At 40.3% G+C, this 18,365-nt stretch overlaps 1 protein-coding gene across 13 annotated transcripts in view; it reads right to left on the bottom strand.

Moving 5' to 3' along the window:
• Positions 1–240: 240 nt before the first annotated feature.
• chl1a (cell adhesion molecule L1-like a) overlaps positions 241–18,365 on the bottom strand; it is a 48,079-nt gene continuing 29,954 nt past the window's right edge. For 2 of the 13 annotated variants that reach the window (XM_086067963.1, XM_086067966.1), the window contains 7 exons: positions 17,574–17,594; positions 17,036–17,101; positions 16,500–16,613; positions 14,414–14,575; positions 13,073–13,249; positions 11,083–11,155; positions 241–667 (listed from right to left, as the gene is read on the bottom strand). In XM_086067963.1, the coding sequence (XP_085924089.1) occupies positions 457–667; positions 11,083–11,155; positions 13,073–13,249; positions 14,414–14,575; positions 16,500–16,613; positions 17,036–17,101; positions 17,574–17,594 (824 nt within the window). In that variant the 3' untranslated portion in view covers positions 241–456. Of the gene's footprint in view, positions 668–10,247; positions 10,324–11,082; positions 11,156–13,072; positions 13,250–14,413; positions 14,576–16,499; positions 16,614–17,035; positions 17,102–17,573; positions 17,595–18,365 lie in introns of all 13 variants that reach the window. The other 11 variants (XM_086067967.1, XM_086067976.1, XM_086067973.1 and 8 more) reach the window with 9 other exon arrangements.

The raw sequence follows: 18,365 nt of genomic DNA, 5'->3' as shown, positions 1-18,365 counted from the left end.
CTGAAAAGATAACCAGGGAGAGTATAACCTATGTATATTTTCCTTAGTTACCAAATTCAACCCTAGACCCCCCCCCCCCCCAAGGATTCAAAATTCGAACTTGTGTTGCGATACTGTAGTGTTATACATTGACATACAGTCCTTATTGAGATAGATTATAGAAGTAATGTATTTGATCATACATGTCAATCTGTGTTGGTTCCGATCACCATGCAAAAACAACATATCAACAGAATGTAATTGAGTAGTAAAAAAGTTTTTTTTTTAATTATCATAATAAAAACCTCAATCCAATCATTCAGTTCATTGTCTCACAATATGTACAAAAAAAGTATCTTGGCAAAATTAGTTAAAAAATACATTTCTATTGCTTCATATTTCGGCTATGTGTGCTATATGTAGTGTGAAAGCCTAATATACAGCAATTCTTGTCGGATTGTGAAAGGAAGCTTGACATTATGCAGTGACTGGGCCGAATCCATTGGGCTCGGTGACAGATCCTCCTTGTTTGTGTCCTGAATATTCCCCAATAAAGGAGCCGTCCTCGCTGAATTCACCCCCGCCGTCTGCGTAGTCGACCAGGCTGTCTCTGCTGACGCCGTCTCCGACCGCATCATCGCCATTCAGGGAACACAAGCTGCCCCTCAGTGGCTTTTCATCACTGTCACTGCCGTCAACAACAGAGCAGGGTCAGTGGTGCAATGCATAAACAAAGACATCGTAGAGCACAACAGGGCAAGCTTCACGTATGACCCACGGAGACTTCTTTACTCTATAAGCAATCACACGTCACACACAGCAAAAATGCTGAAAACGCAAATCGTGTACAGACTATCAAATATTTGGCACTCACGCTCACAAGGCAAGTTCTTCTGGTTTCAATGTGTCACTACGGGTTGCGAGCAGGGTGCAGATGCAGTGGCTGCAAGGCGCAAAGGGAGGCGGGCAAGGGCTTGCTACAATCACTTCACTAATTGCTAATTGCCAAGGCTCCAGGACCAAAGGCAATTTCAAATCTCTTTAGAGCCTGTGATGGAAATTGCAAGAGTCTAGCCCATTCCAAATACTTAAAAAAAAAAAAAAAAGACGTGTGTGTGTGTGTGTGTGTGAGTGAGGAAGGTTGGTGATTGAGAAAGGGAGAGGAATAAGGAAGGAGGGTGGTAGAGAGAAGGTGGGGGCATATACAATCCCAGACAAACAGCCTGTCATTCCCGGTATTCCCAAAAGGCGCACACCAGGGCCGAGGAGATTAGATGCCAATTTAAGAGCAGGCAACTGGCCAACTTCGCTGGTGTCTCACGACGAGACAGGAGGTCACCTCAAAACAGGATATTTCTCCCCGCTGTCCTGCTTTCTAATTCCCGAAACCGCTCTCCCTACTTTGATTTAGTATTCACAACACAAAGCAGTTATGTGCAGAGGTGGATGCTATTTATCAGTGAGAGTTGTATCTTCCCTTGAGGACTTTTAAGGAGGTGCCGCATCTTGAGAAAAATGAAGAAAAAGAGATTTGAAGCAATGTAAACTGCTTTTGTGATCATGAAAAGTGCTACTTAAATCCTATTTATTATTAAAAGCCCAAATGCATGAGGTCAATACTATTAGACAGTAATGCAACAAGTAGCACTGTGCACGGTGCACAGTGATGATTTCACACAGAAACAGAATGAGCATTTAAAAAAACAAAAACAAAAATCACAAAATTGACTTTTAAATTGTTATTACTGTAATTATGTAGGTCTATTTGTAAGTAGCTCATCATCCAAATGTGGAAAGTTTGGTATTGGGTCTGGTGTGATAATCAGTAGTACTTTAAACAGAAACATTTAAGACAAAAACCTTTTTTTTCCTTTTTTTTTTTAACACATTTCTGATATTTTTCATTACTGACAACCATCCTTAGCAGCCACTAAGATTGACTATTCACATAAAGTACTTTCAGAAGCAATTGTGGCACACTATAGTGCAATGTCTTTGTCCAACACATTTTGAGCACAAAGACGCACATCAAGATTTCAAAGGAGGTCTCCTTCATGTGGACTTTTAATAAGCAACCTTATCTTGCCTTTTCTCTTCGATTCCATTAGGCAGTTTTACCATGCAGGCCACATGCGGTCCACATTTCAACTCTTATCAAACCTCCTTTGGCTGATGATTGTTGCCGGAGAAGATAAGTGGCTGTTATCAAAGAGCGGTGTAATGCCTTATCAAAGAGCGGTGTAATGCCACAGACGCCGCTGCCCGCCCACAGTGACTTTGAATGCACTAGTATGAAAAAAAAAAAGCTGGCAAGAAAAAAAAATAAAATAAAATTCAATGCTTTTGAGTCTCAGCTCCTTCGGGATATTCGGTCTAAGTTGGCCTCAGCTGCTGGTGCAACAAAGCTTTCCTGTGGCCCCCGCCACAAGAAACTGGGTGATGGAGTGGAGGCACATCACCGGGCCCACAGTAATTACTTTTGTCTAACCATTGACCTGTTGTGACTTGGTTCCAGGGTAGCACAGAAACATCAGGTTCAAGGAGGAAGATGTGGCTGTCTTAAGTTTCAGTGTTTTCACACATCACATTTTTTAAACTAGTTGTTTTAGGTAGTATCACACTAAGGGGAGAGATTTTATGGTTAATTAATTGTATGTATCAAAAGTACCTAGTGGTACTGGTCTTGGTGACTACTCAAGAGTTAAGTACTTATACTGGTAATCGGTCTGAAAACAATGGTATCGAACATCTCTAATATTTTTAAATTAATGATTACTTTTATCATCCATCCATCCATTGTCTATCCTGTTCAAATCACTGGGGAGCTAGAGCCCAGTTTCCAGTTATTTAAGTGACCATTGTCAGTTTTTCTCTTTTGAATGGAACAGTATCAATAATGTATGTGTTCTATTAATGTAACAAAATGGGAGACCTTCTGGCAGACATTCTGAGAAGGATTGTATTTGACAAAAGAGATTGAACGTCACTCAATGTGAAAACACGGGCAAACAACATGCCCATGAATGAAGTCATTTTTGGAAAACTCTCCTTAATGAAATCAGGAAACTAGCTGAAGGTAAAAGAAAAACCAAAAAATAGAATCCCCCTCATGGCTGCAAGCAGACCCTGAGCCATGACACCTGCTGTTCGTGCACGGGACAGCAGGGCAAAGCAGCAGAGGGCTGTCTCCTAAGAGAAATCCTCTGAAGCATAATTACCACTTGTCAGCTCTCCGGACACGTGGCAAAGCAGTAGGTGGCTTATTGCCTTCAGAGACTCAAAGGGCATAAGAGAGGCCACTGCTTTAAAGCCGGGGAAACAACATCATAGCCAGGCTAAGGGCACTCTGGGGGGATGGCAGTCAGAACCGCTTCATGAAACCAAGCATGAGAGGCATTCTAAACAGATAGCAGTAGCCTCACTTCTCCACTCAATTCCCAACACTCCCCTCCAGCAATATGCTGGATTGAATAAATATTTATATTCAAACCTTCAACATTATGCAAAGGGTAAGTCGTCATCATTTGGAATAAATACTGTTTTTATAATGAAGGCACTTTGTTGCGTGTTTGAAAACCAACATGTAACATCACCTCTTTTAAACACTTTTAGCTATTTGGCGAATAGTATTTCTTCTTCACCATGACTCCACCTAGACAGAATGATCCAATATCGAACAAGCACTGTCATAGATGCCACATCCTATCCTACATGTGTCTGGATTTTGCCATTTTGATTTATACACTGAAGGATTGAGGAAAACCGCTACAGCTAAACCGTAATCCAATAATGTCGAAATAAGAAGATATCAAGTCAGCTGACTATAGGAAGCTTTGTAGATGTGACAGAGATGGCTGAAGTGGACTCGGTCCAAATCCAATGTGTTGCCATCCTTCACAGGGAATATTATTACTACTCAATGGTGTTGGTGTCATACAATAACCTCCGTCTTGGTGAAACCTCGGAGATGAAAATAATATCTAAAGCAACCCAAAGTGTGTTTGAGCCATGTCAGCGTGTGCACAGCAGTGAGTGAGTCAGAGCTATTGGCCAGCATCGCCTTCATGCCCACAAATTGCTTCGGGGCTGCAGAGAAACCTTATCACATCTCGGAGCTACAGCGCATGAAGAGTTTGAAGACATCCAAGACAACACGTTTCTTCCTGTTGAATTATTGTCTTGGCAAGCGTCACGAGAATACAATTGGCAGCCAGCGTGCAATTGTGACTCACTAGGTTGAGAAGGCAGGAAGGGCTATTTTAGGGGATTTTTTTTGTGTGTGTACAAACAAACACGTCATTGTCATCTCAAGCAAAACGGGACTCAATCGATTCTCCTTTCTGTCAGCACAGAACCGGCAGCAAAAAACACCAACGAACAATGACACTTTAGAAACGTATTCATTCTTAAAAAGTTTCCTTTTGGCATAGTGTGAACTTAAACCACCAATAAACTTTTCCTCGCTGCCTATTTCCGAAAATATGTCTGTTCTGCTCCTAATGGAAAATATCTGCCATTTTCAAGCACATTGAAGCACTATTATTCCAAAGCAAAAAGGTAAACAGAGCTGCAGGGTTAGCATGAATCAGCATTAGCCAGCAGCATGATCAGTGTAGCAGGAACATACTGAAATGCTTGCCAAGTTGTCAACATAGGGGCGGCGGAAGCATTAGGGTATAATTGGTGAGGTGTCCGCTGCCTGCGCCGTATGCATGGATCGGCGACACAAATTGTGAAGTATAATTCAGTGGTTTGGTGATGAAACATTGCCCCCACGAGCGAGTGAAAATCGAATTGAATATTTATGTGAGCTGGCTTTTTTCTTCACACACTGGGCTCTACCCTAGTTCTGCACTTGGTCGTCATGGTAATGGAACATCTACACTACAGTACTCGGCAGTAACCAGCAGATAGCAACTCCCCGCATGGCTAAAATATAAATACAGTTAAAATGGTCACGTGTGTTTGATATTATGCTGAAATGCAAGTTGATGAGTTGTTAGATTAGGCGTCTTTGGTGCATATAATTAGATACAATAGATGACTTGAGGCTTGAGCTAGGCCGTTATGTTGACCTTTCTCTTGCGTTTACTTGGCTTCTTTTCTATATGACGCTTTTTGCCCACATTAGTTGAATTCAGTTAAGATTGTGAAGTCACACATTGTCACATAGTCTCGGCAGTCGCTCGAGTCGCCTCCCTGTTTGGGGGATGGCCAAGAGAGTATAAAACCAGGAATCATGGGCGTGAGGTTAGATTTTCTTCAGCTTTTGGCCCAAAAAGGCTGCACAGCTGTGTATTTGATCTGTCTGGCATAATATACAGTCTAATGGCATTTAATGTTAGGGTAATATTGTGAGCATTAAAGCTGCCTTAAGGACTTTGAAACTTTTTTTTTTATTTTATTTTTTATTTTATTTTTTACACACGGCCTGCCACCTCTGGACTAAAGTGTAAATGCAGCCTCCATGATGCTCGTGCATGAGCTGCACAGGCCTGTACGAAAACGAGCGAACAGAAACAACTCTGGCAAGAGGCCACTATTTACAGACTAGCAAAGATGATTTCAACTGATAGAATGATAGAAAGATAATAATAGACAATGATAGAGCAGTTCTGAATAAATAATGAATAAATGATCTAGTAATATTTTAAGCCATGATACTGTAGATCAAACTCAAATTCATTTGTTCCTCATGATACTTCAAATCAAGCAACTAAAAATGAAGTCTTTATTTCAAACATATTCTTCAACACATTGGAAACATGTGTCTGTTCTGTTTATATAAACAGTTTATTGGAAAGACGCTAAAGTTGCGAACAATACTGTGACGTCTCACAAAACTGCTACCAGCAGCAGATGTGGTTGGTAATCTCACCTTTTTATTTGTCTTCACATAAACGGCTAAGAGTTACTGTTGGCCGCGGCCGACGCTGGAAACAAGAAACTAGCACATGAGCTAACAACAACAACACGTAGCTATGAGTCCCTTCTCCCCCGGGAGACGTGCGATGTGTACACTAAACACTCGGACACCAGAATGCAGACAACAGATCACATTTACAAGGCTAATAAGCAATATTAGCTTTTGATTTCCACCTTCATTTGTCATCATTATTGTTTACATCTTACTTTGACGTATAGTTGTTATCATATCTTACCTTCTCAGTAGAAAGGAATCAAATTGTCATGCTTTACACTGACTGCGGAACGGCCGCGGTGCGTTTTCCGTACGGCCGCCGCACGGACTGCAATTCACACCGCGTGCATTGCGTGAGCTGTACGTGTCCGGAAATCAGCACCCGCCAGACCACAAGATCACGGGGGTTTACGCTGGAGAGTTGAGTGAATGCGATAACAACCGTGTATATAGAGTCCTATTTGTAAACATTAGCCGCACTTGCCTGTTGTCACGTCGATATGCTTTTGGACATTATTTCTGTGACTTCTACTTCTGTGACTGCTCTTCTACAATGGGTAAGTACGTTTTGTGTTTAAATAGTGTTATTTTGTCATGTTTAATTTATTCTGAGCTCGTTTTTTAGTCTTAAATGGCCGACTCATGTTATAGTATGTAGTTAGCTAGTTTCCTTCCCCCCAAAAATGACTTCGCAAATATAGAATATACTGGATCTACCTTGATGCCGACGCTCGACTTCCTGTCCGGCTCGTGTGTACCAGCGTTCTATTTTTTCCGGACGCCACATGCGGGACGCCACATGCGGAACGCTTGCGGAAATTTTCCGCAGCGCCGCATCCCTTCCGCACCGCATTGTGTGAATTGACACGCAGACTCGAATGCTTTCTATTCCTTGCGGCGGCCGTACGGAAAACGCACCGCGTCCGTTCCGCAGTCAGTGTGAATTGGGCATCACTGTCACTGCTCCGATGTTTACACGAGTCCTCTGTCTGCTCCTTTGAGACTATATTTTGGCTTGTTTTGTCGCACTGGATAAAACTTCTCCTTTCTTCTTATTTTGGTGGTCCGTGCCGGTGTTCCAGCTGTGCTCGAACGCGTCCTTTTCTTACTCCCGGCAGATTCCATATTCATCAATGTAAAAGCTTGGACTTGCAGTTGTTTATCCCAAGTGTCTCCGGGTGAGCACTTCTTCTTCTACGCGTTATGGCGCAGAAGTGGAAACTTTAATTTTAATTGTATTTGATTAGATTTTTTGAGCATTCCAGCAATTCATTCCAAGTGTCTCAGGGTGAGCACTTCTTCTTCTACGCGTTATGGCACAGAAGTGGAAACTTTTATTTTTATTTCATTTTATTTAATTTTTTGAGCATTTCAAATCAAGAAAAGAAAATTAAAACGGAAGTGAAAAAAATAAAAGAATTGTAAACTACCCGGAGACGGGAGCGCGCATGACGTCACATTCTTAGCGTTTTCGCCCTGATTGCCTCTATTTAGAAGAGCTTTATAGGCTTATCGACGCAGTTGTTGTAAACACATTAGGACTTGTTCTACACATTAGGGCATCACTTCTGCATACAGATGTGTAAAAATCTGCAATTTTAACATTTAAACTTGCTTAATGCAGCTTTAAAGATAAAAGGACCGGTGAAACTTTGCTCAAACTTTTCAAATGGTGCAGTGACCCGGATATGTACATTTTAGCTCACACTGGCGTGAACAGTGCCAGTACAAATTGTGATTGCTTCCAACCAATTAGTAAAGAAAAGATTCATCTGAAAACATTGCTTACATATGTCGTATTATACAGCTGAGGTCATCAACATGGTGCCTGCGGGCAACAGGTAGGCCCTCCAAGGATCATATGAGTGGCCTGCTCTAAAAATAGCTCGCCAGTGTTGGAACATTGTGATTTCTAAGGAATGTTGTACACGTGATTTTATTTTATTTTTTACTTAAAAATAAATAATAATATAATAAAAATAAATTGTTGCATATTGATTTAGGTTTTGTGAGAAACTATTAACACAGTCAGTGCCTTCACAAGTTAATAATATCATACTGTGTATAACATTATTAAGGATAATTTGAGTAAATGTGTTATTTCAGAAGTGTCTCAAACTGGTAGCACTTCACATAAATGAGTAACCAAGAAGTAACTCAGTTTCAAAAAGGTTGTTGATCCCTGTTATTCAGACATCCAAATATTGTAACAAGTTGAAATTTCAATCCACAGTAAGTGCCCGTTAAAGAGTGTATTTTTCCATTAGGTGGACTGCTTACAGCATTTTCTTTCCCAACTGGAATTCAACTTTGCTCCCACACAAAGCTGAATACCACCAAATCATCCAATGCATCTGCCATGTTAACCCTCTGCCCACCCATCTCTAGCCCCGTGTGGCAGAGAGAGTGCTGCTGCGGAAGGCTTTTGCACTTGGATATGTGATTTAGGTCTGCGTGACTCATTGATCCTTTTATGCCTGTGGACTGCACAGGTTAAGATCTCTGACCCCAGCCCATGACTTTGAAAAATAAAGTGGCCTCACTGGGCTGTGTATTGACAATCAAATGGCGCTGTCTCTGGTGCTGAAAGAGGAGATGCTGAAAGATCGAGGAATTTACTCATTTCCCCCCCTCTCTATCAGACTTGCTCCTTGCACACAGATGACCATGCCACCACATAGAATGGCAGAATTGATGGCGCTGCAGTTATGGAAAATGACCTTCGTACAAAAGAGTGGATATGCACTTACTGCTCAAAATATTAGGTTTACTGAAGCAACACAGTGTCCCGAAAGCCAATACAAGAGCTGTAACAAAAGCTCTGGCTTCACACAGATTTGAATGACAATGTCAGTGAAGTAGGATTTCACTCTTGTGAGTGTACAGCAGCACCAAGTCTTACAAGTGACCAAATTTATGAGGTTTTCGAAGTACGTGTCGTCACTCAGCCAATGTGTAGTGAATGCGATGACAAGTAGCAGCTGGCAAGCAATTCTTCATAAATGAGGTCAAAGGCATTCTTGGTTATTGCCATTCTCAGGTTGAAACATAATTTGAAGAGAATTGTACTGAACCAAAGCACATAACTTACAAAAGTGCTTACTGCTAACACAAAATGTAAAACACCAGAGCTAGCAAAACTAACATTGATGTTGTGGTAGTTAGAACTCCGTCTGAACAATTCAGAAAAAAATCATCTAATTGCATTTTTTTCCCTCAGTATTGCAATTGTGATTTGATATGCAATTATTTTTCAAGGTCCGCTTCCTATTTATTTTCTAACAAAATCTAGCAATAAAATGTATTTACATTTAAAAAATGATTTAAAAGATTTATCATTGATTGATTGATTGATTGATTATACATCAATGTTTTGGTTTTATAGGTTAGGATTACACTAAAATAAATAACAAATAAACGCACCGATTAATATAAAAGTTGATTGATCAACTATTAAAGTTGTTAACTTACAAAACATTTAGTTAAAGTTGTTAACTTACAAAACATTTTGTCTTGCAGTCTTTTAAGCATTTACTACGACAAAGTCACAAAATTCCACCAAGTATGGGGTCAAATCAAAAATAGATGACAACAAAAATGCAAACAAATCTGTGGCTTTATCGTTGAAACTTTTCATTCTTCCTGCAGCAAAGATACTATATGGATGTATACATGTGGACTGCACTTCTTAAACCGAACTTACTTAGGCACGATATAAATACAAAAAAAGCCTACCGACTGACGGAAATGAGGAGTGGTTATTTTTTTTATTTTTTTATTTTTTTTTTTTCAAAATTCCCCATCCAACCTGATGGAGCTTGAGAGCTACTGCAAAGAAGAATGAGCGAAACCGCCCAAAAATAGTTGTGGCGTCATATTCAATAAGACTTGAGGTGAAATTACTGCCAAAGGTGCACCAACAAAGGCTAGAGCAAAGGTTGTGAATACTTATGTGATCTCATAGTTTACTATTTTAACTGCGCAAAACAAAAAACTTTTAAGCTTGAACACCCACCCCCCATTTTTTACGTTGTCATTATGGGGCGTTGCATGGGGTGTTAGGTTTAGGTGTTGTGTTTGGATTGAGGCCATAACACAAAAGGTGGAAAAAGTGAAAGGCTGTGAATACATTCTGAAAGCACTGTTTATATTTAGTGTGAATGATACCACATGAAGTAAGAGGCACACAAACACATACATGCACATTCTAAAGCACTGCAATAAACTACTGATGCCACAAGCAATACACAAACTACAACCAATTTATATGATCTGTATCTGACTAAAGGGAGCACAAAACGTCTATTGGGTCCTAGTCCAACTAGTCTGATCTACACCGTGTGATTACCTAGCCAATTTCATGACGGAAAGTTGAAAAGTGTCTTCTAGGCTCGTCCTCGTAAAGCTCATGAACGGACGGTTTGCTTTTTAGGTTGGGAAGAAAGAAATGACAGTGAAAGAAAATGAAAGTGTGTCCAATAAGTAGCTTTTTCATTACACACAATCAGAGCCGGCCATACCCATTGTGGCCCAAAAAGGTGTGATATTATATGGTGCTCGTATCCATCAGAGAGTTACATTCGCATTTATTTTATTAACTCAATCACTGCCAGCCTACCAGTTTTATACCACAGTATTGATATAGCTGCTAAAATAAATATAAAAGAAAAGAGAAAAAAGTAGTTGCCTGCCTATCATCCATTGTGAAATTTGAGTAACTTGAGTAAACAATGAAAGACCGCCAACTTAACAGCACACTTTCCTAAATGACTTGCACAGTACAACTGATGCTTAATTTTTATTACGGTATCTTTAAATCTTTCTTTCTTCATTTTTTTCCCTCCTCTGCTTTTCTTTTTTTCTGCCCTGTGCCCCAAAATAGTTTTTGCCGTTTTGACATGTTCACAAAGTTCTTCGGTGCCACATCAATAAACGAGCCCCTCCCCGTACTGAAGAGATTCCAATCTATGTTAGCTTATCCAATTTAGAGGTTAACACTACAGACATAACTTGTTCGTTTTAATAAAATTATATTGAAATACGGTAGATGTTTTTGTTGATTTTGTGGTGCTCCCTAAAGACCATGGTAAACTTAGATATTGCCTTTATTGCCAAATGGGCATTGCCGGCTCTCCACACAATAACCAACAGCCATTTCCTTAAAATCAAATGTTGCAGCTCACCTGTATTCACAGAAGGTGTCATCATTCATTGCTTGTGACTCCTCGTCAGGGTGGAGGTCTTCCTTCGCTTTCACTGTCAAAAGAATGGGCCGACACAGTTTGTGAAGCAGTTACAATTAGCACAACTGCAATAAAATGTTACACAATCCTTCGGGTTCTTATGTGTGCCCACTGCAGGATAGCTTGAAACAGCAATAAATTATTGTGTTAGTTTTCTGCCGGCAATACTTGCAAAAAGAGTAAAGCACCACTTAACATACAAGCTAAAATAATAAAAAATCCACACAAAAGCATTTGAGTGCATGCCAGAGTTAGGTTTCAAAAGACAGGAGTGAAAAGCTTTTGGGGATAACCACATATGGCGTGTGTAAACATTCTATCAAGTGTTAGCACAAAGCGCTTCTATTCTCTCTTACTTTTTTTTATCTATTCTTGCCTTGAAATTGAACTGAACAGAAGAAAGGTTTTTATATAAAGAACTGGATGGGCAAAGATGGGAGGTCCAAAAGTGCTTGTGAAATTGTTCAACGCTTGTCAAAAGCTACCCACGCTGAGGTGGGTTGCAAGGAAGAAGACAGCTTGTGAGGAAATAAAGCACATGTGAGGAGAATGAGTATCGCTCTGCTACAAGGAAGCACTGAGGCCCAGCGGGTGCAGAAGCACAGGTGAGAAGTCGAAACCGGCTCATCTGCCTTGACAAGACTTTTATTCAGAAGTAGTGCGTTACACAGGCATGCAAACCATTTCCACATGCAGTAACTAGCTTGTCAAAGCCGGTTCTACTGAGAATTTAGTAGGAACTAAGCAATGCAATGTATTTTGTAGAGAATTGACACACATACAGTATAGGGCTTCCTCATTCATGAAAATCATCCTAACCCCATAATTCAGGTTTCCTGCAGGCTCAGTAAAGACACATTGAACACTTTGGGTTCTATTTCCATAGACAATGCACATGCACTAGGCGTAAAAGCTGGCAAATCTTGATTTTCGGGGTAGTATAAGCCTCGTTCAAATGATCATAATTGGGAATTTGGCAGCCTGAGCCATGCTTTGCGTTCGGATTTCTGATATTAAACACAATTTTACACTTTTAGGCTACTGCTTAAAGCAGGTCTAAGTTGTGGTGCAGGTGGTGTAATGTGATTTTGCTGAATTTGATTGAGGTGCTGGCAGACAGATTCTGTGCCATCATATTTCATTCATAGATAGGACAATAGTGTGCATTGAACGTTCTGAATAATTGTAGAAAGCAATTTATTGAGCACATTATTATTATTGTAAATAAAATAAATAATATAGAGCAAACCTGTCATTAGTCGGGATTCCTTTTAACAAAGACAACAAACAAAATTTACAAAACAATGAAATATTGATTGAAATGTATGTTTTTCTTATCATTAAACACAATTGCATTTTGATAGGTGATTTAGGAATATGACCATAATTAATCTAATTAATTTTGTTCCCATGTTTTATATAAGAAGTAACGGAAAATGTAATTAACGTGCAAAAAAAAGTAAATGGTTGTTAAATAATAAACATGGGGCACATGTCCCTCTATTATAATAAAAACATTTACTCAAATAAATTATGGATTAGGATGTCAGGGTGTGATAACAACAAGTGAACAATAAACGAAAATGTATAACATAATGCTGCACATTCTACTAAATTCTCAGGACAGAGAATTGAGTTTATGTCTGTTGTGATCATTTTATTCACTGGTGTCAAACCTGATATGATATTAAGCAAGCATGCAACATGCGTGCATGATGCAAAGAGTTTGGGGTTTCAGGGTTGAGGCCCACTCTTTCAGGAGGTCAACCAAAACAAAGATGACAAGGTGATCAGATACAGTAATTTCCATCCAAACGAAGGTGGATGATGATGATGTATGTCAATCAATCAAGGCAGAGCAACATTTTGGTTGACTTCCAAAAAAGACACAGGAGACCCTAGAGCAAACCCCGGTGAAAGACTAACTGACCTTTGTCCATGGCGAGCATGTCTTGTCTCCCAGGCGGCGGCGTACCTGCATACTTGCCACCTTGGTTTCTCCGCATAAAGCACACGGTGAGGACAATGAGCGTGAGGAGCACGACAGCACACATGGTCCCAATCAACCAGCCCTTGGTAGATATGTTTCTCTCCTGGCCTACCACACCTGCAAACAACAACAAAGGTTGTCAAAGTCCAAGTCAATGTCCTTTGCCAGCATCATCAATATATATACTTTCCGACCTTTTTTAGGTCAGACTTGGGGTGTTAAAAAAAAGTAGATTGGCCAATATATCACGATATTACAGTGCGCAATTCTCGAATTGATTCAATATGCGGCCGAATCAATTTCACTTTTTGATGGAAATATTCAACAAAATGTCTTACTTAGGGTTAGGGTTCACACTTTAAGCATGGAAGAATGTTATATTAATGGAACATTAAGCCTTAATATTTAATTTTAATGCCATTCAAACATGAAACAGACTGCAACCTGTTTGTCAAATACAGTGGCTTATAAGACTGTTTCAGGTAAATAAATACAATTTCATACAAATCTTACAGTGTACATGCACAGTTTACTGATTAGTATTTTATAAATTTGAGTAAAAAAAAAAAATCACAAAAGTCGATTTATAGATTTGTATCGGGATTAATCGCATCAAATTGAATCGTGATACGGATCGAATCGCCAAGCACTACGCAATTCACACCCCTAGGTCAGACCAATCAGGCAGGACGAAACCAATAAGTGGCGATGGTGGGGGAAAACAAACAAACCTAACAGACGAATGGATGCTGCAATTAATTCTGTTCTCGCAGAATTACTCACCATTTCTTTGTTGAATTTGAACAGAGAGAGGTGTTTCGTGCATTTTTATCTTTTAAAGATGTTTGTGTTGCCCCATTCCCTAACACGAGACGGAAAATGAGATTCTCATCCGTTGCCTTGATTGGTCAAAACAAAACAAAACAAAGATGCTGCATTGTCCTATCAGCTTGAAGTATTTTACAGCAAGTCCCGCCTTTCCCTAACAGGTCTGCCTAGTGAAGTACTAGATTGATAATGTGGAAAAACTCCCTCGAGTGAATCACCAATATCAATCTGGTTCGCGAGGTTAGCTTTTTACAGTAACATGAAGAATGGAGTAAAATTAAAATTATTATTAACAGCAGAACAAAAGTACTTGAAGCAAAGTGACAAAAAGGTCAAATACAAAGGAGGCTTATGGCTTTATTTGCTTTTGCCTTGGGCCGGCTCAAAATGGAAGACAACAACATCAGGCACTAACCGCTACTGACGTCACAAAACAAGTTTGTCGCCTCTTACCTGTGACTTGCGTCTGGATAACGCCTTCGAAAATGCTAGCGTTATCGAGCAAAGTCTTGGCCATGAGGCGCACCGTGTACACCATCCCCGGTTTGAGCCCGTCAATTATGTGGAAGCTTTGAGACGTGTTTACCGCTTCCGATATTCGCCAGTTACCGTCCCCTACACACAAGCCAAGCACAAGTGTACAAGCAGTAAGTCTTAAAGGAGAAGTCAACCCAATTTTTATTTTTTTTACAATAATAAGTTCTATGGAGTCCTACGAGTATTTTGGTTAATATTACGTTAGTGGAATATGAGTTAAGCAGCAAAATCCAGCAGTTTTTATCTATATCAGAAGGCAGCCATTTTGCCTCTTGCTGTCGAGTGAAAATGACATGCTCAGGTAACAACCAATCACAGCTCAGCTTCAACAGGTGAGCTGTGATTGGTCACTGCCTGAGCCCTGAGCAATTGTGATGTCGTCTTCAGTCGACAGCAAGTGGCAAAATGGCCGATACTGAGAGGGATAAAAACAGCTGGATTTTGCTGCTGAACTCGTATTCCACAAATGTAATATTAATCAGAATGTCATGTTTAGACTAGTGAGGATATTATTGTCAAGAAATGTTTAAGGTTAACTACTTCCCCTTTAAACAGTCAGGAAATAAAGACATGCTGCTAGAGTGGAACCCCGAAAGTTGAACCCCGCTGTGATAACTCAGTTCAGTCAACTATTGCATGCGTTTGCGACCTTTGTGACGATTATAATGATCATTTTACACTTGTGTCACTGTTAATGTTCAAAAAGTACTTAAAGTTTTATGATAGTGACTGTTTGACACTGCAACTGATCATTTATATTTCCTTTTGGGCTTTATAAAATTTTGAACTAAGAAAAATAAATGAACCTGTGCCAGAGCAAAAGTTCATTTATTATAGCTCAGCGTGTAAGGCACAATGGGTGGGCTTCTTTTGCTATTTTGCTTGACTAGCGCAGAGAGAAGAGTGCATTTGCTTCGTTGTTGGATGGAACCTAGCCATCTCCGGGCCAATCAAAGCGGCTCCCCTTATTCCGTTTAAAATCAGGGCGGTCGACGACGCGCACACAGTGCTTGACATAGCAGCAGCAGAAATTGACTCGCTGGGGCCCGAGAGATGAGATTGGCTCATAGCTGTCATGTGATCAGGGGATGATCATAACAATAATCCCTTCAATGAATTGATTTCTACAATGATTCTGGTGGATTGTCCTTCACTACTATTGTCGTATTTATGAATAAAATACATGGACTTCCACCACCCACGTCCGCGGAGAGCTGAATCTGCCTTTGACTCATTCAAATCCACCAAAATAGAGTAACACCACCTGCGCCAACACGAGTCTACTTTTTGTTACCAAAGTGACAGATGCGGCATGGGTGCGGCAGGGGTGCGGCAGCTCCCTCCAATGTGATGCCCAGTGAAACGTAGCACGGGCTACCAAATTCACTAACACATTAAACTTGACTTGCCCTGGCACGAAAATGAAAATGTGCCAGTTTTTATGCCGAACGCATGTGCGCTGGTCGAAAATAGGGCCCTTATGTTGTACGTTAGACCAAGTTTGAAAGCAGTCAGCTTGCTTGGCATGGCCATCGAATGCATGTACAGTATAGTACTTTGACAGGATGTACTGTAGTTTGACCATATGCATACGTTTAATACAGCTTTTCTTATTTTGATTAATGTTTTATTTTTATGGCATTGAATAGTGGCTTTATTTAATAAATACAATTTAAAAGTACATATAAAGTTTGGCATGAAAAGACTACACTGTATGGGGCAGGGGAAGGCAGATGGAGGGGGGGGGGGGGGGTCACAAAAAGTTCTTTGGGGTAGCTCACTAATTCCCCTCCAACAATGTAATCACTGAAATTAACAAAGCAGCATTCTGAAAATGATTGTGTTCAATCTTCAGAGGTTCCACTGTATCCTATAATCTAACTTAAAAATGTACCATTTTGATTCAATGGCAATGGGGAAAAGTTGAAGTCCTATTTTAGATACATTTGTATCAATGTCACCTAAAACGTCTGTCAGTGCGGAGCTGTCGAAAGAAGCTTACGGTTGTTCATATAAGCCACGTAAAGCTGCGAGTCCTGCTGCTCCTCCCTGGCAGTCCAGCTGATTTTGGCATAGGTGTCGCTCACGTAAGAGCTTATGTTCAACAGGCCTAGAACTGATAAAGGGGGAAGAAACGAGGAGGGGAGGAAAATACAGCAGGGAGGGAGAGGGAAAACACCACCAGGCACAGAAAAGGGAGAAAGAAGGCAGGAAAAGAGGATTAGCGGAAGCAAATAGGATACCCCTTGCAGTTTGAGAACAGTGCTGCTTGCAGCGGGAAACCCTTCGAGATGACAATTAAAAAAGGAAACCACGGTCTCCCAGACTTAATTAAGAAGAGCTGGGTTTGGGCTCATGAAGGGTCGATGTTGCGCTGGTGGGCGTGTGTGACATCTACTCCTCTTTTAAAGCAGAGCTGGCACCCGACTCAAACTGAGAGGAGCGACTCGCTGCATGCACTCTCATTGTTCATCGAAAGTTCAGGTACTTGAAGATTGCATCACAGGGAGCATGAGCTTAAGTACATATTGTATATACCTAAAGAAGGAGGATGCGTAGCACCGCCTGGCATCAAGCGAGGAAAGGAAAGAGAGCAGTTGTGGTCTGAAATGACAGAACAAGTCTCAAACATGAACGTCAGAGAAAAAGCAAACTTAGCTAGCAAGATTTGAAGCAAGAAGGCCTTTTAAAGAAACGACTACAGTAGAACCTCTGTGATGGAAACATCCCAGAGGTTGCACAACTCTCCAATTGACCGCATTTTCTCGAGAAAATGTGCCTCTGCAATCCCACAGGCTCTTAGTCCTTGAACTGCCACCATGCATGATGACGCGCAAGAACAGACCGTGTTACACCTTAAAGGTTCTACTGTATAATAAACCACTAATGTACTGGGAAAACTAATAGAAGAAGCACACTCTATGAACTTACATACCAACCTGAATGTCAACTCTGAAGAGAAATCTCGAGTCCTACACAAACATTCACATACTCAGGTCTACAATACATCTCACACTACGTCTACAACAGTGAGCAGAGGACGACAGGTGGTCGCCACCTCGTCGGTCTTACGTACTCTTATCAAGAGAGGCCACTGCTGCAGTCGACACATACAAAAAGATGAATGTTACTCGTGTTTTCATGTTTGTACATGTGCAAAATATCAATCTCTCTTTTGGTTATGGTGCACCCCAGAGAGCATAAATGGATGATTTAAATTAGCACAATTCTGACTTAATGCAATGGTGAAGGTATGCTTTCTTGGTGACGACATTAAAAGACACCTGTTTAAATAAACGTTTTTTGTTTTGCTTTGTTTTTTGCTCCAGGGCTCTCCCCCCCCCAAGTCATATACGGTACTGTATATATTTTTTCCTGAAATACGCATTTTTATCTTAATTATATTTGGGGAATCGTATGCCTTTACTTTGAATTGGTGTTTGGGTAATTACATTGTTTTAATAATAAAGAATGTGGAGAGACAAGACACGTGTGACAACAGTACACAATGCATTCATCCATCCATCCATCATGATCAATAAAAAGATGAATGTGCTGCTGCATGCTTTGAATGGTAAAAACTTGTGCCATCTGGAGATCATACATTCCTTGGAATGTGTTTTTGTTGACATTTCATTGACAAACTGTCATGCCTATCATATGGACACTAAAGAGCAATAACAGATTCTCATGCACACATTGCTATAATACAATTCACAACTCAACATTATTTCTTAAGCACTTTGACAACAACCACGACTGTGACAAAGAGCTGTACATAAAACAGAAATGGCAATTAATAAATGAGAATAATACAATAATAACTAAATCCAATACTGTATTATTTTCTACTAAAAATGATCAAGAG

The sequence above is a fragment of the Leptonotus elevatus genome, chromosome 2 (assembly GCF_054856555.1).
Source record: "Leptonotus elevatus isolate MCC_2025b chromosome 2, RoL_Lele_1.0, whole genome shotgun sequence".
NCBI lineage: Eukaryota > Metazoa > Chordata > Actinopteri > Syngnathiformes > Syngnathidae > Leptonotus > Leptonotus elevatus.
The sequence above is the reverse complement of the archived record's forward strand: the minus strand, read 5'-3'. Positions and strand labels throughout refer to the sequence as shown.